We start from the raw sequence: 25,298 nt of genomic DNA, 5'->3' as shown, positions 1-25,298 counted from the left end.
CAGTGGATAGAAGGCCCGCTCCTCTCTTTCCTTCCGCTTTTAAACATCTCTTCTTCAGAAGGGCCTTCTCTGGTTCGGAGAGCAAGTTGGAGCCCCACAGCTGTTCCCCCAGCGGCCTGCACGGTCCTCGTTCTGACCTCCACCCGCAGGGATCGCTCACTCCAGTGTTTGCTGCTGGTTGTACCCCCTCCAGGTCTTGGGTACCGGCAGCATTTCCAGCACAGTAGCTCACAGGCAGCGGGTGTTCAGTAAGTATTTGAAAAGTCAGTTAAACTGGCTGGGTGTGGTGGCTCACACCTATAATCCCAGCACTTTGGGAGGGAGGCCAAGGTGGGAAGATCACTTGAGCCCAAGATTTTGAGACCAGCCTGGGCAACAAAGTGAGACAGACCCCATCTCTTAAAAAAAAAAAAAAAAAAAAAAAAAAAGCAGGCTGTGGTGGCACGCACCTGTGGACCCAGCTACTTAGGAGGCTGAGGCAGGAGGATCCCTTGAACCCAGGAGGGACCCTGGCCCCATCCCAGAGCTGGGGTTAGACCTGGGTTGGGCCTGGGTATCACCATTTTAATAGAAAAAACGACCTGCAGCTAAATGTTAGAAGTTGCCATTTTGGGTGGTAAATTATAAGAAATTTTTGTATGGTTTTTGTAATTAAACAAAAGCAAAAACAAAAAAATTGTCTAAGTGGGAAAATATATAAGAAAAACAGTCAGTTCACTAGTCAGTTAGTTTGAGGTCAAGTGAGAACCAGGCTGAGCTGAAGCCAGTTCTAGGTTTCTTTTGGTTTTGCCCTCTTTTTGGTACATGTCCAGACTTGTACACGTAGAAAGTGGTGCCACTTCTCCAGAAGGGAACCCATTTGCCAAGAACAAGCAGTGGGGGGTGACCAGGAGGCCCTGGTGAGCCAGGTTTGGGAGCAAGGGGAAGGGACCAGGCACACAAGGCACAGGTGTCCACGTCACCTCCAAGGCCAGACTGACGGCCCCCCCGGAGCTGGGCTTGTCCCCTCAGTGGGCTCGCTGCGCCTCGGGGATGAGCTGAGGTTCAGTGATATTGTAGATATCTTTGTGTTCAACAACAGTTGCTTCAGTCTTTATCCATGGTGAGCTTCAGAATTCGCCCAAGTCAGTCCCCCTGGGGTCTGGAGTTTCGCCCAGCCTGTGAGCAGACAGGCACTATGAATTCCCAGCAGGTCATGGGTACAGTCAGGACTGCAGTGAGGTGTGAGCCCTCAGCCACCGTCAGACAGCAGCTGCCCGTGCTATGACCTGCTCTCCCCACAGGGTGGGCCTGGCAGCCTAGATGCCACCTGGGATGATAATGTGGGCATTTCCAAAAGGCTCTGATGGCCTGTGAAGTTCTCACTGAAACAAATTTAAAATCATTCCTGCTTCCACGTGGAGCAGTGACTGTGCTGGATGCTTTCTGTTTCCCCTGCAGATCCGTGCCCCTTCTGCTCTGTGGCCCAGGGGTCAGCCCCATGGCTTTCCCCAGCCGGGCTCCCTTGCCCTCTGGCATCCCACTGTGTTTGGCACATGGGAGGCCCCGGCAGGAGACCCGAGGGTGGAGGAGGGAGAAGCTGGGTGTCTCTTCCCCGGTCCCTCTCTGCTGGGTGTGGTGTGACAGTGGTTGCTGTGTTCTGCTGAAGGCCCCAGGCTGCTGGTGGCTGTCCCTTAGCTACAGTGCTCATGATCCTGGCCACACTGCTAGACCCAGGACACCTCCTCGTTCCTTGCTGCTTTCTTTTGCTGCCCACATTTCCCTCTTCCCTTCTGCCTTCTTCACTTGCCCCTTTTGAGTGTGCCACCATCTCTTCCAACCAGATCCTGGCTGATACAATTACTGTTATAGTTCGTTCTAGAAGGTGCTTGTAGCCAGTTATCTCAACTCGGAGGGTGCCGTGGGGCCGAGGATATGGATGTGACCCGGTTGGGTTGGTCCATCACTGATGGACTCGAGGGCAGTCATTGGTGCACTTAGCTTTCTCCCCTGAGTGCCAAGTTAGTTGAGTGTCTCTACAGCTATAATCTGACAATTCTCGTGCGTGGAGCCTTCTCTGCACACACTCTGTCTATGAGGTGATGTACTCGAGTCTTTTCCTACATCCAAACCTGTGAGGTGTGAGTTAACATCTCTCACCTTCTACAGATGAGAGAGCTGAGGTCCAGAGAGTTGCCATAGTTTCCTCAAGGTCACGAGGCCACTCTGGGGAAGAGAGTAGGGTTTAGATTGAGATCTTAATCAAAGCTGGTAGGCTTTTCAGTGGGACACGCGGCCTCAGACTACCTGAGTGCACACATCTTAGTACGGATGGAAAAATGCGCTGCTGCTGGGTCAGTTCTATAAATACCATTGATAAAGGACATTAGATGGTGGCAGCAGCTTGGCAGAGGGAGAACCATGTGGAAAGGCTTGGGGCCAAAAGGGGTCTTTTCTAGGCAAGGCATTCCCCTGGGCTGCATGGTGTTTGTGATGTCTGTAGATTGCTCTGATAGACAGTATTCTGGGTGACCCATCCTCATGTGAACACGTCTTCCTTAGGAGATTTGGCAGGCTCCGTTGCCCAAAATGATCTATTTCTTGAGATGAACCTGTCGGCGCCCTGGCTGGCACCTGACCTCGGGCACTGAGAGGTTCTGGTTTCTTTAAAAATTTCGCCTCCCACATGCTCAGCGTCCAGGAATGTGAGTCGCTCTGTTTATCGTCTCAGATCTTAGTGCCTGGTGGTTATGATGCAGTGATGTGAGACCTTCAGGCCTCAAAACACTATTTATTTCTCAAGAAGCCCTTCTCCTTTCCCCTTCCCTGCCCTCCCTTCTCTTCCTGTCTTCTTTTCTCTTTTTTCCTTTTCTTTCTCTAACCTCCTCATGCCTAACCGCTATAATGCTGCTGTGGCATTATGCCCTAACTTACTCATTGAACTCTTCAAATAGCCTTCATTCTTGTCAGTATTTTGTTCTTTGGTCTACACCCTTAAACATTTAAACAAGGAAACTGCAGAATTGCCCAGACTCACACAAATCATTTTGACTTAACTGTCAAAACGCTGACCAAAAATAAGGTCTGGTCAATATCTATTGACTGCTTATAATGTGGAAATCACCTTCCAGATCAGCCCCATCCAATAGAATACACTCAGAGGTACAAACGCACATCACAGATGTAATTTTAAAATTTCTAGTAGCCACATTAAAGAAGTAAAAAGAAACTGGTGAAATTAATTTTAACAATATAATTTATTAACCTAATATTTTCAAATGATCATTTCCGTATGTAATTTTTACATTCTTTTTTTTTTTTGATATTTTACTTTTTTTGGCATTAAGTATTTGCCTGAGAAAATCTTTATTTCTCCTGTGCTCTTGAAGGATAATTTTGCAGGGTAGAGAAATCTAGGTTGTTCAGTTTTTTCTTTTAACACTTTAAATATTTTGCTTCTCTCTCTTCTTGCTTTCTGGGAAGTCAGATGTCATTCTTACCTTTACTCCTCTTTAAGGAAGGTGTTTTTCCCCTCTGGCCTCTTACAGGATTTTTTTTCTTCATCTTTGATTTTTTTTTTCCATTTTAAATATGATATGTCATGGTGATGGGGTTTTGCATTTATCTTGTTTGGTGTTCTCTGAGCTTCCTGGATTTGTGATTTGGTGTCTGACATTAATTTGGGGGAAATTCTCAATCATTATTGCTTCAAATACTTCTCTGTTCCTTTCTCTCTTTATTCTCCTTCTGGGTATTCCCATGGTGTGTCTATTGCACCTTTTGGATAGTTGTCTCATAAGTTCTTGCATATCCTGCTGTGTCGTCTTTTCTTTTTTTTCCAATCTTTGTTCTGTTTTTCCATTTTGGGCAGTTTCTATTGGGATAGCCTTAAGCTCAAAGATTTTTTTTTTTTTTTTTTTTTTTTTTTGAGACAGAGTCTTGCTCTGTCGCCCAGGCTGGAGTGCAGTGGCGTGATCTCGGCTCACTGCAAGCTCTGCCTCCCGGGTTCAAGCCTCAGTCTCCTGAGTAGCTGGGACCACAAGTACCTATCACCATGCCTGGCTAATTTTTTCTATGTTTTAGTAGAGACGGGGTTTCACCCTGTTAGCCAGGATGGTCTCGATCTCCTGACCTCGTGATCCACCCGTCTTGGCCTCCCAAAGTGCTGGGATTATAGGCATGAGCCACCGCACCCGGCCAAAGATTCTTTCCTCAGTTGTATCCAGTCTACTAATAAGCCCATCAAAGGCATTCTTCATTTGTTAGTGTTTTTCATCTCTACGATTTCTTTTTCTTTCTTAGAATTTCCATCTTTCTGTGTACACTGCCCATCTGTTCTTGAGTGCTGTCTATTTTACCTGTTACAGTTCTTAGCATATTAATCATAGTGTTTTACATTCCTGGGCTGGTAATTCCAACATCCCTGCCACATCAGAGTCTGGTTCTGGTGTTTGCTCTGTTTCTTCAAACTGTGCTTTTCACCTTTGAGTATGCCTTGTAATTTGTTCTTGGTAACCAGACGTGATGTACTGGGTAAAAGGAACTGCTATAAATGGGTTGTTAGCCGTGTGGTGGTGAGGTGTGGGGAGAGGGGAAGTGTGCTAGAGCCCTTTGAGATTCTAGGTCCCAGTCTGAGTGAGCCTGGGCCTCTGGACTGTGAACTTCACAAGTGCCTCTCAGTTTCTCTATCCTCCCCCTCCCACCTTAGGTGGGACAAGATGGCTGGAGAGGGCTGGAGTTGAGTATTTCCCTTCTTCCAGTTAGGTATGGGGCTCTGATAAAAGCTCCAAAGGTTAGGCTCTGGTTAGTTTTTCCTGAGGGCAGACTTTGTTAGGAAGAACAGAAAGCTCTGGCTTACACCAAAATGGTTACTTCCCCCTCCCCCTGCTGGAAGCATGAAACAATTTTTCTCTGCTATTCACTGTAAGCACCCACTTGCACTCCTGGATGGAAACCTCATCGAAGGGTGGGGATACCCCTATGACGGAGTCCCCCTGGAGTTTCTGACTGTCAGACTTGTCTACACTGAGCCTCCAGCAGTTCATTAACTACAGCTTAAGGTTACTTGTTCAGCATTGGTTTCCACGGAGCTTTCTGCTCAGGAGTCTCTGCTCCGGTAAGTTGTGATTCGTTTTTTTCTTTTGTTTTGTTTTATTTTTGTTTTTGTTTTTTTGAGATGGAGTCTCACACTGTCGCCCAGGCTGGAGTGCAATGGTGCGATCTCGGCTCACTGCATCCTCCGCCTCCCAGGTTCAAGTGATTCTCAAGCCTCAGCCTTCTGAGTAGCTGGGATTACAGGCATGCGCCACCACGCCCAGCTGATTTTTGTATTTTTAGTAGAGATGGGGTTTTGCTGTGTTGGCCACGTTGGCCTCAAACTTCTGACCTCAAGTGATCCGCCCACCTTGACCTCCCAAAGTGCTGGGATTACTGATTCTATCTCCCTGTCTCTCCAATTTTAGCGGCAGTGATTTGCTCTGTGACCTCACTTCTCTTATGGATCTAAGAAGGGTTGTTGATTTTGCACTTTATTCAGCTTTTTACTTGTTAAAAGGAAGTGACCACTTCAAGCTCTTTACATACTGAACTGGAAAGTGTACTAAGTCTTTGAAACTTGGTGTGTGTTTAAAATTAGGTGATATATTACCCTTTGTATTTTTTTTGGTACTGTGTCTTTGAAATTTGGTGTGTATGTTACAGGATATGTTGATTAGAACAAGCCACCTGTTCATTAGCCACAAGTGGCTTGTGACTTCTATACTGAACAAAATAGTATTAGGTTGGTGCAGAAGTAATTGTGGATATTGCCAATGAAAGTGGCAAAACTGCAGTTACTTTTGCACCAACCTAACAGCTCTAAATGGAAGAGTGTTTGCCTGAGAATTGGGTGATTAACTGTTATCTCAGGCATAAATCAACTTCCCACCTGAGGGTAACTAACTTTTTTACAATATTAGAAATGCAGTCCAAATACCCTAGGTGAGTTAATTCACTATGTGGTAAAGATCAGCCAGTAGGCATTTACCTCATGTTTATCAGTCCTAGGTAAAGCAGTTCCTTCTTATCACAGGGTTGCTTGATATTTAAATTAGGGGCCATTTCCTCCAAGACCCTGATTTTTTTTTTTTTCTCTTGTTATTAAATTACTTCTGCAAATGTGGGTGTGGAGCTTGCCAGAATTTTTTGGTATTTCTCTGTGTCCAGTTGCTCACTGATGCGTCTTGCTTTTGTCCCCAACAGCAGGGCAAACTCAACCCGGGACAAATGAGACTTCCAACTCTTGGCCAGGTGCAGTGGCTCACGCCTGTAATCATAGCACTCTGGGAGGTGGAGGCAGGCAGATCACTTGAGGTCAGGAGTTCGAGACTAGGCTGGCCAACATGGAGAAACCCCATCTCTACTAAAAATTCAAAAATTAGCTGGGCGTGGTGGCGCACGCCTGTAATCCCAGCTACTCAGGAGGCTGAGGCGGGAGGATCGCTTGAACCTGGGAGGCGGAAGTTGCAGTGAGCCGAGATCGCACCACTGTACTCCAGCCTGGGCGACAGAGTGAGACTCCATCTCAAAAAAACAAAAAGGCTTTTCAGCTCTCTAATACTCCAATTTAGTGGCAGGTCTTCTCAGAGAAGTAAGCTAAATGGATATTGTCAGACTCCTGCCAGCAGAGACCTTCTACATTTCTGAGATCAGGGAAAAAGGGAACGTGTTCTCGCCCTGCTCCTCCAACATACTTTAGCCCGTGGAGCAGAGTGGCCACATTTCTTACCTGAGATTGCTGGTGCTTCTGGTAGAACTCAATCATGTTAAAGTCACCCAGGTCAACCAGCAGGCCTTGCTTACACATCTCACAGGTCTTCACGGCACCAAGATCTGCTCCTTAAATTAGATAAAAGAATTATCTGTACATATAACCATGGGTCTGTTTGTGTTAGCACTTTGGACGGGTGATACTTGGAGAGTGAACTTGTGTGTGTTAGGAATTCTGAGCTTGAGTGACCTTCCTTTAAAGCCAGCCATTTCTGTAGAACATGACCTTGAATCTGAGAGCTGAAAAATTTCCTTTGTAGTCATCTATTATGCAAGCTTCATAGAAGTGAAATTCCCATGACTTTTAAATAGCAGATCCTGCTTTCTATTTAAATATAAACATGATGGTTCATAAACTTGGAATTGCTGCAGCGAGGCTAAGAGTCTGTAACACAGGTGTTTGTAAAAAGAGTGAATATTCGGCTTTTTTTTTTTTCTTGCAGACCCAACACAGGTCCAAGTAAATAAATTAGTGAGGACCAAAATAGATGGTAGAAGCTATTCTCGATCAATGGCTTAAAAATCTGCCTTTGCTCCTGCCCAGGTAACATTCCCACCTGAGAACAGTGAGGGAGCGAGGGGCCAGGTGTGGGCGCTAGTTACAGGAGTACCTGCGGCCAGCTCATCAACCTGAGCTCAGACTCATCTGGGAAAAGAAATATGAGAAGACTTCCTTTGTTGCTGTTTTTATGAAAACAGGCATTCTACATCAGCGTTTTTATCCTACTCCCCAAAGCGAAAGTGGAAGATGCAGAACTGGGCTGTTATGTCTAAGCAAACATTCTGTCAGACAGGTCTTTTGTCCCCCCTTAGTTGCGGCTTTTGACTAATGATGTACTGGTGTTTATTTTATGCATTAGAAAATAGAAGACCTATTAGTTAGCTGCATGTGTTTGGTAAAAATAGGGCTTGTGCAGTTTCATACCCCCATTCTATTTCCCCACTGGGGATATAAAGAAACAGTAAAAAATAGAGACTTTCAAAGGGCAGGGATGAACAGTAAGTAATCCCTTATCTGCATTTTGTTTGCTTGACTTTTTTTTTTTTTTTTTTTTTTTTTAGCATCATTCAGTAACGCTTTAGGCTACCGAATGTCCCATGTGTCTTCCGATCGAATCCTACTGAACACATCCATACAAGCATTGACATTTATGAGCATAGCAGCATTTTCATGACATGTTTCATGGGTAACTTTTTCTGTGTTAGATGTTAATTGGCCCAAATTTCTAGGAAGATAAAGGATTGCATGGCAGAGTTGTTAACCAAAATCCACTCATTTCTTCCCTCTCTGAAGGACTGAATACTCTGCTCATTATATGGATATGCATTTAAGCTTCTCGATCAGTGGACTCACATTTCTTATGCTAGGGAAGTTGCATAAAATGGGCTGCATGGATGAGACAGTAATATGATTACCCCACGTGTTCGTTCTGATTCCATGGTGTGCTGTTCTTGGCGAGGGGGCGTGGCAACATCTCATGAGGATAGAATAAAGCTCTAAGTCTCACTGCAGCCTGGAATAGTGACTGCTAAGGAGAAGGATATGGAAGACGGGGAGAAATAGGATCTGGCTGTGGGGTGATACGTTTTCAGAGAGGTGTGTCTGAAAGAAGTCACAGCTATTTTCTGATCAACTTGCTCTTCGCACTGACGTTCCATGCTTTTTTTTTTTTTTTTTTTTTTTTTTTTTTTTTTTTTTTTGGTTGATCTCATTCCTAAAGCCATGCTTTAAAGAAATCTTCTGTTCTCTGCCCGGAAAACTACAGCTGACCTACCGATGTGGTTGTATTTAGGTTATAACCTGCTCAGGGAGTTGAGAAGGGGCTGCACACCCAGTTATAAGACGCTAGGGAACTGACAAAATCCGCACGTGGGAATTTATCTCATATGGTTCTAGACAATCAGATCAACGCTCTTATCCCTATTGCTAAAAGGCAGCTTTGTTTAGTTTCTTAGGTGACCCCCAAATAAAAGGAAGTAGCATGCGTATGCTGGGGGTCTCTCATGAGGGACCTTCTGAAGTATTTTGCTGGGCGTCTGCTAGCTGGGCATGGCTACTGTGTGTCTGCTGACCTTCCACCACTGACCCACTTCTTCTATTTCCTTCCTCCTGAGAGGCGATCTTAGCATCTCTGCTCAAGCCTCAAGCAGAGGTAGAATTCAATAGTATTTGTTTCCAGAAGTATTTTCTCAGATTAAAAAAAATAACAAAAAACAAACAAATAAAAAAACACAACTCCCTCCCATAAAGACAGTTTTTATGAGCAAGAATCCGGAGCTCAGCCACGTGTCCCTGAGTCGCTGTTCTGCGGAGGGGAGTGAGCAGATGACAAGGCTCCGAGGCCCACACCGTGGTGCCTCGTGTTAATTACATGTCGTGGCACGTTCGCTGCACTTCCTTCCCCACCTACCTGATGTTATTTTCACTTTTAGCCACTTTTTCAGGCACTCTTGATGAACAAACCGCAGGCTTCCCACACAGCCACAAGGCTCCAGGAGGGGGTTGCTTGGGGAACCCCCGGCTATCTGACAGATGCGGCACAAGTCTCCCTCCTCCTCGGAGTCCTCCTCCAGGAGACTAAATGGAAAATAAGCCCTCGTGACCAGGAGGCTACATGTTTACAGTTTCTACAAATACCAGTTCCCAGGGCATTGGCAGTAAAGGAAGAGGGCTCCTGGCACTCACCCACTGCCCCCTCTGACCCTACTGAGATGGTTTTTAATAATAAAGGCACAAATTCTCTTTTTTGTTTTGAAACAGAGTCTCACTCTGTTGCCCAGGCCGGAGTACAGTGGCACAATCTTGGCCCACGGCAGCCTCAACCTCCTCAGGCTCAGGTGATCCTCCCACTTCAGCCTCCCAAGAAGCTGGGATGACAGGTGCATGCCACCACACCTGGCTATTTTAAAAATTATTTTGTAGAGATGTAGTCTCACTGTGTTGCCCAGACTGGTCTTGAACTCCTGGGCTGAAGTGATCCACATGCCTTGGCCTCCCAAAGTGCTGGGATTCTAGGTGTGAGCCACTGGGCCTGGCCGAGGCACAGATTCTTGTAACAGGCTTCTTTGCAATTGTTGGTACGTGTGAGCTGACCTGGAAGACCAGCACGGCCACCATAAATCAAGAGGTAAAGGGATATGGCTACAGAATCATTTCCAAACTGCAGTCAAGGCCATGAGCCCCTCTTCCTGCCATAGGAAGTTGGTGGGGGTGGCATACTGGTGAGTGCATAGGATTCGTGGTCAGGGGGCCTGGGTTTGAGGCCAGCCTCTGAAACTTGTCAGTTGTGTGACGTTGGATAAGTTCCTTAATCTTCCCAAGACCCTGTCTCCTGTACAATGTACACTGGGGGTCTGTACAATGAGGGTCATGGTGATAACATCACTGCCACCTGCTTCCCAGGGTTGTGGCCAGGCTGGCTGTGCGTGATGATGAGGAACCTTTTCTGCAAACTGTAAAGTACATCTAGTGTCTGGCAAGGTGTTGCACACAGAGTTCACTTAATAGATGTTGGTTTAGGTGAATGATGAACCAATAAACCTGGACACAAGCTCCCAAATAACACTACACATGCCAACAAATGATGTCAGCATTCCAGAATGTAAGCAGCTGGAATCTGATGAAGATAAGAACTAATGAAAATGTAAGTAAAGATATTTGTGTCTAATAAATGGTGAGTGAAGAATAGCTGGTCGATGTTTATGTTGGGAGGTTTTAAGAAGCCTAAGGCTATTTTCTTTTGAGTCCTCGTGGGACTGGGGGCCATCTGGTCAAGGGAAAGAAACTGGCTAGAGACTAAAATCAAAAGAGGAAGAAACGGACATTGCTCTGGATGTAGAAATATATGCTCAGTTTCTTGAAAGACCTTTTTCCCTATGAAAGAGCAGCTCAGTGTAAAGGAGCAGAATTATAGTTTTCCATTATGGACATTCTCAATAACTTAGACATTTTCACCATTTAGACTTTAATACATTTCAACATAGTTTCCATATTTTCATAAGGAATTAGGAAGAACATGTGTACATGGGAGTGAGTGCTCCAACTGGTGAAGATAAACTAGAGGGAGACCTTGAAAGTTTGAGAAGGTAGGCAGAAAAGTGGTAGAAGATTTGTTGTTGTTGTTGTTGTTGTTTGTTTTGAGATGGAGTCTCGCTCTGTCACCCAGGCTGGAGTGCAGTGGTTCAATCTCAGCTCATTGCAACCTCTGCCGGCTTCAAGCGATTCTCCTGCCTCAGCCTCCTGAGTAGCTGGGATTACAGGCATGCACCACTATACCAGGCTAATTTTTGTATTTTTAGTAGAGATAGGGTTTCACCATTTTGGCCAGGCTGGTCTCGAACCCTTGACCTCAGGTGATCCGCCTGCCTTGGTCTCTCAAAGTGCTGGGATTATAGGCATGAGCCACAGCACCTGACCTAGAAGATTTTTAATTTGGGCAAGTACGAGGGATTTGCATTTGGAAACAAGTGCTCTAAATCAGTGGTTTCCAATAGAAAATAAATGACCATCGGGTTCACCGGTAGAGATTTTACAGATTCCTGGGCTCCACCCTTAGAGGTTCTGGTTCAGTATCTGGGGTCCAGAAACCTGAATGTTAAGATGGTCATGCAGGTCCGAAGATCACTGATCTCAACAGGAGGAGGAAGGGTTCTATGGTGAACTTGTTATGGTTGATAAATATCTGACTCTTAAGGTCCTCCATCTTCTCAAAGGTATAAGTGGGGATCCACTGGCTACCTTACTTTGCAAAAAAAAATTTTTTTAACAAATAAAAGTGGAGACAGAAAAGCACAGAAAAGAAAAGGAGAATCAAAAATAAAATCAATACCCCAAAGTAACTGCTTATTAATAGTTGAGTCTGGCTGGGAACAGTGGCTCACACCTGTAATCCTAGCACTCTGGGAAGCTGAGGCAGGAGGATGGCTTGAGCTCAGGAGTTCAAGCCCAGCCTGGGCAACACAGCGAGACCTTGTCTCAAAAAAAGAAAAGAAAAAAATATCGTTTGGTGTACTAGCCTCTGGTATTACTTCTGTGCACATATTGTTTTACAGAATTGAGACTGCTTTTAGGATTAGCTCAAGATAGCAGGCTAAGCCCCCCCATCAGTCTCCTTTCCCACACAAATCTCTTAAAAAGACAAAAAAAGAAAATTAAATAGAATGAATCCACAATAGTGCTGGAAAACAAGCAGGCCAGAAATAATGAGGAATTCTTGGAAAGTTGATGAAGATATGATGATATTGACTAGAGGAAAGGAAATGGCAAACCAAGGCATTCTCACAGAAGCATCAAGAAGGGAAGGGCAGACCCAGGGAAATTCCAGGCTTGGGCTGCACCAATGCAGGGGATGGGAGGGTACGAACTCAAAAACTGCTTCAGCACGAGGGGACCAGCTGCTGCCCACTTTCAGATACCCTGTGATGCAGGCAGCACAGTGCCTCTCCCAGGGGAACATTCTGTCATTATATTCCAAAGAAAGGGAACTCTCCATAAAGGTCAAAGTTTTTTGTTTTGTTAGAGACAGGTCTCACTCTGATGCCCAGTGGCAATCATAGCTCACTGCAACCTTGAGCTCCTGTGTTCAATTGATCCTCCCACCTCAGCCTCCCAAGTAGCTGTGACCACAGGTGCACGCCACCACACCCAGCTAATTTTTTCTTAGAAACAGGGTCTCCTATGTTGCCAGGACTTGTTTCAAAGTTCTGGCCTCAAGCAATCCTGTGTCAGCCTCCCAAAGTACTGGGACTGTGGGGAGTGAGCCACCGTGCCTGGCCACAGGTCAAAGTTTTTCAAAAAGTTCATGAATGACATTCAATTACACAAAAACCTCCCATTCAGGAAAGTGGATCTCAGAGGAGAAAAAAGCACACAATTGCTGGGGACAGCATGCTGGCCACCTCTCTCTACTAAACCACCTATTCCTTCCTTCATAAAACAACTGGGGGCCACCTGTCACATGTGGAAACCACCAGCATGAATGAGAGGGGACAAGGAAAATAAGTCAGCTGACTCTAGAGGAAATGAATTGTTTAATGAAGGGAGGAGGTAATTCTCAGGAGGATTCAGAGGCTATTGGCAGCTGCTATGTAAAAAGAACAACGAGAGACAAGGAGGATTTCTGGGGATTTAAAAAAATGTGATTAACAAAATAAAAAATTCCAGGTGAAACAATATTAATAGACACAATATAATGCAGGCTAAAAGTCTAAAGCTAGATATTGATCAATCCACCAAGAAGAGATCAGCCATGAGCTTTAATGCACGAAATAAAAGCAAAATTCTTATACATGCAAAGGAGAATGGGCAAATCCAAATCATACTGGGGGATTTTAATCAATCTCTTTTAGAAATTGACAAACTCAATGGAAAAGAATAAAGTATGAAGGGTTTTTTGTTTGTTTGTTTGTTTTTGTGACAGGGTCTCACTCTGTTGTCCAGGCCGGAGTGCAGTGGCAAGATCTTGGCTCACTGCAGCCTCTGCTGCCTCCTGGGCTCACGTGATCCTCCCACCTCAGCCTCTCAAGTAGCCGGGACCACAGGCACATGCCACCACCCCCGGCTATTTTTTTATTTTTATTTTTTGTAGAGACGGGCTTTTGCCATGTTGCCCAGGCTGGTGTCGAATTACTGAGCTCAAGGAATCTGCCCACCTTGGCCTCTCAAAGGGTTGGGATTATAGGTGTGAGCCACTGTGCCTGGCCTGAAGGATTTTAACATATGTATTTTATATATATATGCCAACAAAGAGAGAAGAGGGAATGTACAACCTTTCCTAATGCCATAGCATATTTATAAGTATTGAATATGTATTAGGGCACAAAAAATACAGTTCATATTTTCTGAGATCATAATATAATTAAATTAGGATGGGCAATAAAAAATTTTGAAAAGAGGGTAACAAAGAGATTTTATATATACTTATATATAAATGATATATATTTATTATAGATAATTATACTAAAATATATTTAATCTATGTGTATATATAGAAATATATATGTATACACATATAAATATATATGTATAAATACATAGATATATATTTTTTTAGAGACAGGTTCTCACTTTGTCACCCAGTCTGAAGTGCAGTGATCATAGCTCACTATAGACTCGACCTCCTGGGCTCAAGGGATCCTCCTGCCTCAGCCTCTAGAGTAGCTGGAACTACAGACATATGTCATTACACCCAGAGAATATATATATTTTTGTAGATATAGGGTATTGCCATGTTGTCCAGGCTGGTCTTGAACTCCTGGCCCCAGGTGATCCTCCCACCTTGGCCTCTCAAAGCACTGAGGTTAATGGCATGAGCCATCATGCCTAGCCATCAGATATTTTTTAAAAACCATAAACCAGCCAGGTGCGGTGGCTCACGCCTGTAATCCCAGCACTTTGGGAGGCCGAGGTGGGCGGCTCATGAAGTCATGGGTTTGAGACCAGCCTGACCAACATGGTGAAACTCCGTCTCTACTAAAAATACAAAAATTATCCGGGTGAGGTGGCACCTGCCCGTAATCCCAGCTACTCAGGAGGCTGAGGCAGGAGAATCGCTTGAACCTGAGTGGTGGAGGTTGCAGTGAGCCAAGATCGCCTCACTGCACTCCAGCCTGGGTGACAGAGTGATACTTTGTCTCAAAAAAAAAAAAAAAAAAAAAAAACCCAAACCATAAATCAACAATAAATGTGTATAATTGATGGAACGTTTCAGGCAGATTAATAGAACAGAAGTGAAAGTCCAAAAACAGACTGAAAAGGATAGTGTATGCCAAAGAAAGCATTTTAAATTAGTAAGGAAAGGATAGAATGATTGTGGATTAACGGGATAAACGTTTTTAAAAAGACCTTAGAATCCCATATAATACCACACACCAAAATATATTCCATATGAATTGAAGTATAGCTACCAGGTATTAAGTGCCTACTGTATGCTGGATAGTCTATGACACACACAAGTGTTTAAAACCTCATTTAGTTTTCACTGTTCTTTGAGGAGTATACATTGCTATTTCTGTTTTCTGGATGGAAAAACAGATTTTTAGAAATGAAGGAAACTGGTTGGGTGCGGTGGCTCACGCCTGTAATCCCAGCACTTCGGGAGGCTGAGGTGGATGGATCACAAGTCAGGAGTTCGAGACCAGCCTGTCCAATATGGTGAAACTCTGTCTCTACTAAAAATACAAAAATTAGCCATGCATGGTGGTGGGCACCTATAATCTCAGCTACTCGGGAGGCTGAGGCAGGAGAATCGCTTGAACCCAGGAGGTGGAGCTTGCAGTGAGCCAAGATCGTGCCACTGACTCCAGCCTGGGCAATAGAGCGAGACTCCGTCTCAAAAAAAAAAAAAGCAGTGAAGGAACCTGCCAGAATCATACAGCTAATAGTTGGTAGAATCAGGAATGAAATCTAGAACCATAAGACAGCAAAACCCATGTTTCCAACCACTACGATATATGAAAGGAGAATATAATGATACTAGACAAAAATAATTATGGATGTCTGAGTGAGCATTGGAGTTTCTAAGCATGGCACCAAATGCGAAAGCAGTATAGGAAAGTACTGACAGATTTGATTGTAAGTAATGTTAAAATTCCACTACATCAAAAATATATACATAAAATGTAAATATATACATAAAATAAAATGGGAAAAGTAAAAAAGTATCTGTAAAATATTTGACAAAGAATTACTCTTTTTTTTCTTTTTCTTTTTTTTTTTTTTGAGACGGAGTCTCACTCTGTTGCCCAGGCTGGAGTGCAGTAGGGCCATCTCAGCTCACTGCAACCTCTGCCTCCTGGGTTCAAGAGATTCTCCCACTTCAGTCTCCCAAGTAGCTGTGACCACTAGTGTGCGCCACCACGCCCAGCTAATTTTTGTATTTTTAGTAGAGACGGGGTTTCATCATGGTGACCAGGCTGATCTCAAACTCCTGACCTCAAGTGATTCACCCACTTCAGCCTTCCAAAGTGCTGGGATTACAGGAGTGAGCCACTGTGCCCAGCCAAGAATTCCTAATGACAAACATTAAAAAGCATAGAAATTCCTGGAACTGGAAAGGGCATGGAAAAAGAGGACCCTTATAAGGTGGTGGTGAAATTGCTAACATGTAGAACTTTCCTGAAGCACAATTTGACAGTATACATTAAGAACCTGAAGACTGCGTTCCTTTCATCAGCAGTTACACATTTAGGAAGTTTTTCTAAGTAATTAATTATGGATGTACTCAAAAAAGGAGACTGATCAAATCATAATAGACACATTTAATACAAACAGCCCTCAAAAAAATTGACGTAACACTGTAAGATGAGAAAAGGATTAAAAAGCATAGGGTTTGGAAAGAAAGAAATCAAACTACTAATATTTTTCACAGTTGAAATTATTTTGTATTTTGGCAAAAATACAGAGAAAACATAGTCAGTTGGATTTCTACATCTTAGCGACAGAGTTAAAATTAGAATTTAAAATACTGTTTCAATAGCAAACAACAACAAATAAAAGAAACAAGGGATAAATGACTTTTATGAAGAAAACTGCAAAACTATACTGAAAGACATTAAAGAAGACACAAACAAAAGTAGAGATATTCCATGTTTATCAAAGAAAAAGTCAGTATCGCAAAGATGTCAATTCTCCCAGAATATTCTATAGATTAAATGCAATTCCAATAAAAATCCCAACAAGTAGATTCTTAAGTGTACAGTCAAGGACTCTTTAAAAAAGTAGGGAAGGAGGCTTACATCATCACATATCAAAAGTTATAAAAGCTGCAGGCATTAAGACGGAATGGTATTAGGTTAGGGAAAGACAACGAAAGACCAATCGAACAGAATAGAGAGCCCTGAAACCGGGGCCTGTTGAGGCATGTTCCAAAGGAGAGGTGGCTGTGCGGATCAACAGGGAAATATCCCAAACACTGGCATATTTCATATTCATAAGGGGGAAAAAAATAAAGCTTACTTCACATCACATATTAAGAACCACTTCACATTTAAGTCCAAATCCATTTCACATTAAGTCCTAAATACAAAGCTAGAAACTTTACAAGAAAATAGGAAGAATAGCATAACGATACCAGGTTAAGAGAAGGATTTCTTAAACAAGACAACAAGATACAAATTGCAATCCAAAAAGATGGGGCCAGGCACAGTGGTTCATGCCTGTAATTCCAGCACTTTGAGGGGATGAGGCGGGCTGATCGCTTGAGGTCAGGAGTTCGAGACCAGCCTGGCCAACATGGTGAAACCCTGCCTCTAACAAAAATGCAAAAATTAGCTGGGTGTGGTGGCGCACGCCTGTAATCCCAGCTGCTGGGGAGGCTGAGGCAGGAGAATCACTTGAACCCGGGAGGCAGAGGTTGCAGTGAACTAAGATCACGCTACTGCACTTCAGCCTGGGCAATAGAGCGAGACTCAGTCTTCAAAAAAAAAAAGACATCATAAAGAAAAAGACAAACTACAAATTGGGAAAAGATATTTCCAACACACAACTGTTGAAAGATTAAATTAATATGCCAAAGATATAAAGGTATTTTAAAATAAAATATAAATACTCTAAAAGAAAAATGAGCAAAAGACATAGATATTTGGCTAGGCAAAGTGGCTCACGCTTGTAATCCCAGCACTTTGGGATGCTGAGGTGGGAGGATTGCTTGAGGCCAAAAGTTTGAGACCAGCCTGGGCAACATAATGAGACCCCATCTCTACAAAAAAATAAAGACATTAATATTTCACAGAATGGAAAACACAAATGGTCATTTAATATTTAAAAGAGCATATAAAATGCCTAACTTCATTAAGTCATGAAAATGAAAATGCAAACTAAAGCTACAATATCATTTTATTCCCATCAGACTGGCAAATTTGAAAAGCCAATCAATACGAATGTTGTCAAGGATGTATAACATTAGACATGACTGGTTTGACACTAAATTGGCATTATTTAGTACAGTGGAAAATGTGTTCACCACGAGCCCACCAGCCTACCAGCCCAGCTCTTCCACTCCTAGGCAAGATCCCAGAGAACTCTTCCACATGAGCCAGCAGACATTTACAAGAATGTTCATGCAGGCCGGGCCCGGTGGCTCACGCCTGTAATCCCAGCACTTTGGGAGGCCGAGGCGGGTGGATCACGAGGTCAGGAGATCGAGACCATCCTGGCTAACACGATGAAACCCCATCTCTACTAAACATACAAAAAAAAAAAAAATATCCAGGCATGGTGGCAGACACCTGTAGTCCCAGCTACTCGGGAGGTTGAGGCAGGAGAATGGCGTGAACCCAGGAGGCAGAGCTTGCAGTGAGCAGAGATCATGCCACTGCACTCCAGCCTGGGCAACAGAGCAAGACTCTTGTCTCAAACAAAACAAAACAAAACAAAACAAAAAACAAAAAAACAGAAGGTTCATGCAGCATCATTTGCAGAAAACAATAAAGGACCCGAATGTCCATTGACAGAATGGCTAAATTGTGGTATATCCATATGACAGAATACCTTGTAGTGTGAAAAGAATAAACTAAAGCCAAATATATCAATAAGGATGCATCTCACTAAAGATGTAAGAGGAAAAAGCAAGTCACAGAAGAATAGAGATTCTATTTCTACAGAGTCAAACACTTCCTCAGAGTTCATAAATATATACAACATATTGTTTAGAAAAACTGGCTGGGCGCAGTGGCTTATGCCTGTAATCCAGGACTTTGGGAGGCCAAGGAGGGTGGACTGCTTGAGATCAAGAGTTTGAGACCAGCCTGGCCAACATGGTGAAACCCTGCCTCTACTTAAAAATACAAAAATTAGCTGGGGGTGGTGGTGCGCACCTGTAATCCCAGCTACATGGGAGGCTGAGGCATGAGAAATGCTTGAACCAGAGAGGTGGAGGTTGCAGTGAGTCTAGATCACGCCACTGCACTCCAGCCTGGGAGACAGAGTCAGACTCTGTCTCAAGAAAAAAAACAAAAAACATCTAAACATATAGTAAAAGCTCAAAGCAAAAAACCCCAAAACACAACACAACGAAACACAAAAGGAATGGTCAGGGTGGGTGTGGGGAGCTGAAGGTGGCATGAGGGCTCCAGTGTGTGAGGAATGTTCTGTTTGTTAGCTGGACGGTGGGCACAGGGATGTCTGGGTTTGTGATGTGTGTGTTTTAAAAATTCTCTGAAGTGTACCTATGTTAGGTATTAATTTATATGTATTAAGATAGCTAACTGAGGGAAAATTTTTAAAAAGTGTGATTGAGAAATAGGATTAAATATTAAAATAAGGCATATTATAAAACAATATGAACAGATACTAAAAATTGCATTTATATGCAGATAAAAGACTAGAAACAATATTTTTAATTGTTTGTCTTTGGATGATAGGGTTACAGGTGATTTTTCTTTTCAGTCTGCATTTTTAATATTTCCCAAAAGGAACGAATTTGAAATAATAGGAAAAGCATAAAGTTTATTATATACAGAAAAAAGAGAGTGTCTGGATAAACTATTAATAGGTACATGAATAGTAGCTGTTTAATGCAAGACTGTGCCTGGAAGTGAATGCATTTCCAAAGAAATTATTTTTAGCTCAAGGGCATCACTTTGGGATGGTAGAAATTTAGACTTCTGACAAGTAGGTCTGAAGCTGTATTTCTGGGGAGGTGATGATTGGTGGGTGTAAGATCTCTGGCCCCTTAACCGTGGGTCAGTCTTCTGGTAGCTTAATGTGGAAAAGAAAAGGTACTGCTAACTAGAAAGTTACTTCATTACTGGAGTTGGATAAATGATATTAATTGATAGGAATATGTATGCATTCTATGTTCCATTTTCCTCCGGTTTTTACATTTCTAATTCACAGCCCACATGAGTCATGCTAATATACACAAAGAGGGCTCAGATTCCAAGAATCAATTTCCAGATCAGTAAGCCAAGATCAGAGCATGGTAAACACCTATCATAAATGAAATGGTAGAATCCTGACATGGTGTTTAATGATGGCTTTACAAAGTATCACATTTCATAGCTGTGAAATATCCCCACGTCATCTCACAAAAAAGGAAAGATCAAAGAAAAGGGCAATTCAAAAAAGATCTTATTTCTCTCTCATGCATGAGAAAGAGCACATAAAATACAAGCAGCGGTTACCCCAGCGTGGCCCTTCAGAGAACCGAGGTAACTATGGTAACTGAGAACGGTCTTTTAGTTCGCAAGGTTCAAATTCTAGAACTGTTGGTTGGATTTGGGGTAAGTCCCGTAAGGGAGAGCTGCGAACTTCAAGTGCTGAATAGTTCATTCTCTAGGGAGATAGCAACCTTTTCCTAAAAACTCTTGGTTCTTCATTGCTGGAGAGAAGAACAAGCCCTGTGAAGCAGTCGGAGATCCTTATACCCAGCAAACTTACCTTGAAGGTGTGGTATTCAAGGAAAAAAACACTTCGGGAATATGGAAGAAACTGATCAGGAACACCAGATTTTCTTTATAAATACGTATGTTTTTAAGAGCAACAAAACAGAGACAATTTTCTCAAAATAAGCAACCACTAAAATGTCAACAAAGGACCCATTTATGACTTAAAATTCTCATGGCTCTCTAATGAAAGCAATGCTAATTTCGGCCTTGGGAAAGTGGAAAAAACATATAATTATGAGAAGTCCTCACCTTTCTTGCAATTTCTGGAGTTTCTCAGGGTGTGCCTTTATCTTACTGGTTTCCTTTTCATCTGTGAAACCAAAGGCTGCCATCCTGTTCCCATTCTCATTTTGATTTGGGAAATCAGACACTGCAAAGAAAGTAAATGGTATATTTTCTTGCAGGGACTCAGACACACGAAAATAGCCTTCTGAGTTTATTCTTGATGGAGAGGAGTTGGAAGAATCCACTAAGGACAAACTGCCCTGTGGATTTAGTAAGAGATCTGTATATAATGGAGCCCCCTGAGGTTGACTTGTTAAAGTAATATCTTCTGCTTCCCTGACAGCAAATTCGTGTGCACTGTTTACTGGGAAATAATGGTGGTTTTCGGCACTGGCAGATGGATTCCTATTTCTAATGGGAGACAGTGGTCGGCGAACATGAAACCTTGAGTTTCCCTCTGAGTCTGAGCTGTAAATTGAAGTCGATGACGTTGACAAGTCTACCGGAACATCATCTCTCAGAGCAGAGTGCATGAATGATACAGCAGAGGTACAGGATGAATTCACTGATGATCCTGGAGATGCTGGTCTGCCAGAAAGAAGGTAGTCAAGAGAATTTTGAGAACCGCTTAAATAGTCTTGCCAGTATCCTTCAGAATCATGGGTGCCAGGCCTATGCTCCATAGAAATACAATCACTCCATGCATTTTCAGCATTGACACCATCCTCTTGTCTGGGCTCGTATTTGGTATCCCATGAAAGGGGGCTCTTTTTTGCATGTTCACTGCCACCTCTGTCCTTCTCTTTAGCAGATTCCCTATCAGGCAGCCTGGAGTCTTGGGACAGCTTTTGCCCAGCAGAAGGCCATTCTGTTGCTGGCTCCATTGCATTGCTTATTCTCAATGAGCCATGTCTGGGCTCACTTCTTCTTGAAGAATGACCTCTGCAATTTTCAGCATTTTCTTCAAAATTTTTATTTTTGGCCTGAGGAGTCGATGTCCCTCCAAATCTACTTCTTTTGTGATGGGAAGGAGAATGGGGTGAGTGCATACCAACCCACAGACATTCTTCAACCTGGATTTCCTCTTCAGTGTCATCACTTTCTCTTCCGCTGTTCAGTGACAAAATGGAATAAAAGTCTTCATCTCGGAACCTAAATGATGCCCTTCTTGGCCCTCCTACAGTGGTGGGTGTGAGTGGTGGCCCCAAGAACTCACTCAATACTTGAGGACTATTTGTTCCTTGGAAGGCCTGGGGCAGGGCTGGATGCAGCTCATTCTGGGAAGGAGCACTCGGGTCTCCTTTTTTGGGTCTATCAGGGGGGTTCTCAATCACTGGCTGTGACGATGGGACCAAGTTTCTTCTCTCTCGAGTTGGCTTCTTCAGCTTAGTGTTACACATCAGGTCTCCTTGTTGAACTACTTGGTCTGCATTGAGAAAAGACACATTTATTATTCCAGTAAAAGGGCCCATGGATGAAAGGCCTCTAGTACCAAGTGCAAAATTGCCCTTTAAATGGAACAAACAAGACCTAGAGAAGAAAATAGGCATGGTCAAAATGGCTGGAGGTACAAGAGGAGCAGAGCCCAGTACGCTTCATTTTACTGCCCCACATTCTCTTTTGTACACCTGTGGTCCTAGGGAAATGGGGCGACCCTGAGGATACAGATTCTTTCAGCAGAAGGTCCCAGAAGACTGGCCCAACCTCAGCCAGTCAGGACTGACGATGGGCAAACCTCACGCTAAATACTGGCTTTTGTTCCATATGTACTGAAGGAAAACCAGCACTCTGGGAATGACTTCTACAACAACCACCAGTCCTTTCTCATCCAAATTCATTCGACGTACATTTATGACACCCTGCTTCCCACGCAGCTTTACAAGAACGTAAGAGAAGTACAATATGTCTTGGCAGATCAGGAGGAAGGCTATAGGAGCTGGCACTCGGGCACACTGGGGATTTTGGTCATGTTTACTATTTAGTGAAAATAAAAATTATAAATCTCTCATGAAATCATATCTTCTCTTTGTCACTAGCCCCAGGTCAATTATGTAACTTCTAGCTACCCTAGAATCCCTACTATAAATTCCTACATGGAATCACTAAATTGGACAGAACCATGCTAACTGTCTCTCTCTCTCACAAACACACACACACACACTTAAGCCTCACAACCCTGTGAAATAGGTAACACAATCATACAACATTAAAACTGAGGGTACCAAGGCTTAGAGCAGTCACATAACTAGCCCAAGATCCTATTTCTAGTAAGTGATGGAATGAACATTTGAACCCACGCCTGCTCGATACTAGGGTTTGTGTTCTTAAACACTACCCTGTTAGCCCTTAAAAACTGCCTGGCCTTCCAATTTCCTTGTGAAAACGAAAATCCATTGAATTCGTCATGGTGTGTGTGTGCTGTTGAGGGTCTTTTACCCTCTCGATGTGAGAAGGAAACTGACAGTACTTCTCTGATGCCACTTACCTTTATTCCCTCCTGACATTGGCCTCCCCCCAGCTTTGTTCTCCTCTCTGCTATTGTGTGGGATCTGATGAGATGCTGCTCTTTTTATCATTCCATTTCTAAAGCGGTTCACCCTATAGAGTGGACGGGACTCCATGGGCCCTGGAAGGTCTGTGTTGATAACAGCTTGGGCTGGTGAAATGCAAATCCTCAGAGCATCGGGCACCGCCAAGGGCCAAGTCAGTGCTGGCTCACTTTAATTGAGGCTGCTCACAGGGGGGCACCAGTGTGAGTCTCTAACGTCCTAGCACTCGGGCAGCTTCTTTTATTGTTAACTGCTTGGGACACTCAGCAACGCAGTATGAATCTTGACTCATCAGCTCTTCTAGAAATCAGCTAAGCTCTCCTCTCAGGCCCCTCCTGGGTTTTATAAACCCCAGTTAGAGATGCAGCAGCAATTCAAGGATGCTTTGAGCACCTGGCTGTGGAACTACAGCACTGGAGCTGGTGGCAAGGCCATCCCAGACTGGGCCGACCCCCATTTTGGGGAACAAATGCTTCTACGTAAGCAACTGAATTCTCCTGATAATTTTTTAAAATAGTAAAGGGGGGTAGGGGTGGTGGCTCATGCCTGTAATCCCAGCACTTTGAAAGGCCGAGGTGGGCAGATCTCTTAAGGTCAGGAGTTCAAGACCAGCTTGGACAACATGGTGAAACCCCATCTCTACTAAAACTACAAAAATTAGCCGGGCATGGTGGTGGGCACCTGTAATCCCAGCTATTTGGGAGGCTGAGACAGGAGAATCGCTTGAACCCAGGAGGCAGAGGTTGCAGTGAGCCCAGATTGTACCATTGCACTCCAGTCTGGGCAACAGAGTGAGACTCCGTCTCAAAAATAAATAAATACATAAATACATAAATCAATAAAATAGAAAAGGGATCTAGAGGAGTTGGCAGTACGGGCTCTGGCTGGTGACTTTTTGTTTTGAATTTGGTGGAGGGCTTCAGAGGTGAGCTCACAGTGCTGGAACCGGAAACTTCCGGTCATTCCCTGAACACACATGACCCACCCCCGTGAGGGAAAACACCCAATGGGCAAAGGAATCATCAGGGGCCGCTTTTGAAAAACAGAAACTGGAAGCTCAACGGGAGCCATTAAGCTCATCTTATAGAGGCCACCGAGTTGTCACGGGGTGATGCTGGCCTGAGGGGCAGGAGAAGTCCCAGGGTATGTGCGGTGCTGCGGCTCCTGCAGATTCCTGAAACATGCAGGGGGAGCATCTTCACCCTTGCTTTGTCACCACAATGGTCTTCCTCTTTAAAAATTCAATCAGAGCTTCTCTGCAGTGTGTGTGTGTGTGTGTGTGTGTTTCCCCTAAAGGTGGCAGACTGTGCCATTCTCAATTTATGCTATTTTAACCCTATTTTTTTTTTATGTCTATCAAATAGAGAGCAGATTTCAGGAGCTCTAGGGCTGGGAATAGACAGGCACATTGGTATGCCAGGGATGTGCTATTCATAGACCAGGCCCTGCAGATGCTGCAAACGCTTCTCTGAGGCCCTGGGCTCCAGCTGTGAGTGAAGTGCCTGCCATCTCCAGGAGTTCTAGGGCAACAGAATGAAACCAGAACAAGCATCTGTCTGCCCTGAGACTATGCTTTTGGTCTCGACTTCTTGGTGTGCTTGACCAATAGTTTCCTACATTCGAAGAGCCATACACTTTTAACTTGGTTCGCTCTGGTTATAAAAGTGGTTTATGATCATTGGAGAAAATTTGGAAACTATTGAAGAGGATAAAGAAGAAAATAAAAATCCCCCATAATCCCAAACTCAGATGATCATTGCTGTTGTTCTGGAATTCAGGGGTAGGTTGCATACTCAAGACCCCAGGGCTGTTTTCATCCTGCAATTGTGCTTTGGCTCAGCCTCTTTTCTTCTTTCTTTCTTTTTTATTTATTTTAGAAAGAGGGTCTTGCTCTGTCACCCAGGCTGGAGTACAGTTGTAGGTTCAAACGATCCTCCTACCTCAGCCTCCTGAGTAGCTGGGACTACAGGTACATGCCACCACACCTGACTAATTTTAAATTTTTTTTCTAGAGATGGAGTCTTGCTTTGTTGCCCAGGCTGGTCTCGAACCTCTGGCTTCAAGCAATCCTCCCACCTTGGCCTCCCAAAGTGCTAGGATTATAGGCATGACGCATCATGCCTCGCCATGGCTCAGTATTTGAACAATGAGTTTATTACTTTTAGGTGTAACATGTATATTGTAGCTTACCACAGGCTCCATAACCCATTACGCATCTGTCCTGCTATATCCACCTGCTCCCTGAAGGCATTTGAATTTATAATCCAAGGTTCTTTTATCAAGAGATAGTTCTTGCTGGGTGCGGTGGCTCATGCCTGTAATCCCCGCACTTTGGGAGGCTGAGGCGGGCGG

General features: G+C 43.7%; 1 protein-coding gene across 1 annotated transcript in view; it reads right to left on the bottom strand.

The window, feature by feature from the left end:
• Window positions 1-25,298, bottom strand: part of MARCHF10 (membrane associated ring-CH-type finger 10) — a 113,038-nt gene that overhangs the window by 15,317 nt on the left and 72,423 nt on the right. The window contains exons 6-8 of the mRNA XM_037993615.2: window positions 20,422-21,823; window positions 9,198-9,364; window positions 6,746-6,855 (exon numbers count right to left, since the gene is read on the bottom strand). Coding sequence (XP_037849543.2) covers window positions 6,746-6,855; window positions 9,198-9,364; window positions 20,422-21,823 — 1,679 coding nt within the window. The remainder of the gene's footprint in view (window positions 1-6,745; window positions 6,856-9,197; window positions 9,365-20,421; window positions 21,824-25,298) is intronic.

The sequence above is a fragment of the Chlorocebus sabaeus genome, chromosome 16 (assembly GCF_047675955.1).
Source record: "Chlorocebus sabaeus isolate Y175 chromosome 16, mChlSab1.0.hap1, whole genome shotgun sequence".
Taxonomy (NCBI): domain Eukaryota; kingdom Metazoa; phylum Chordata; class Mammalia; order Primates; family Cercopithecidae; genus Chlorocebus; species Chlorocebus sabaeus.
This window is presented reverse-complemented; position numbering and strand designations above follow the sequence as displayed.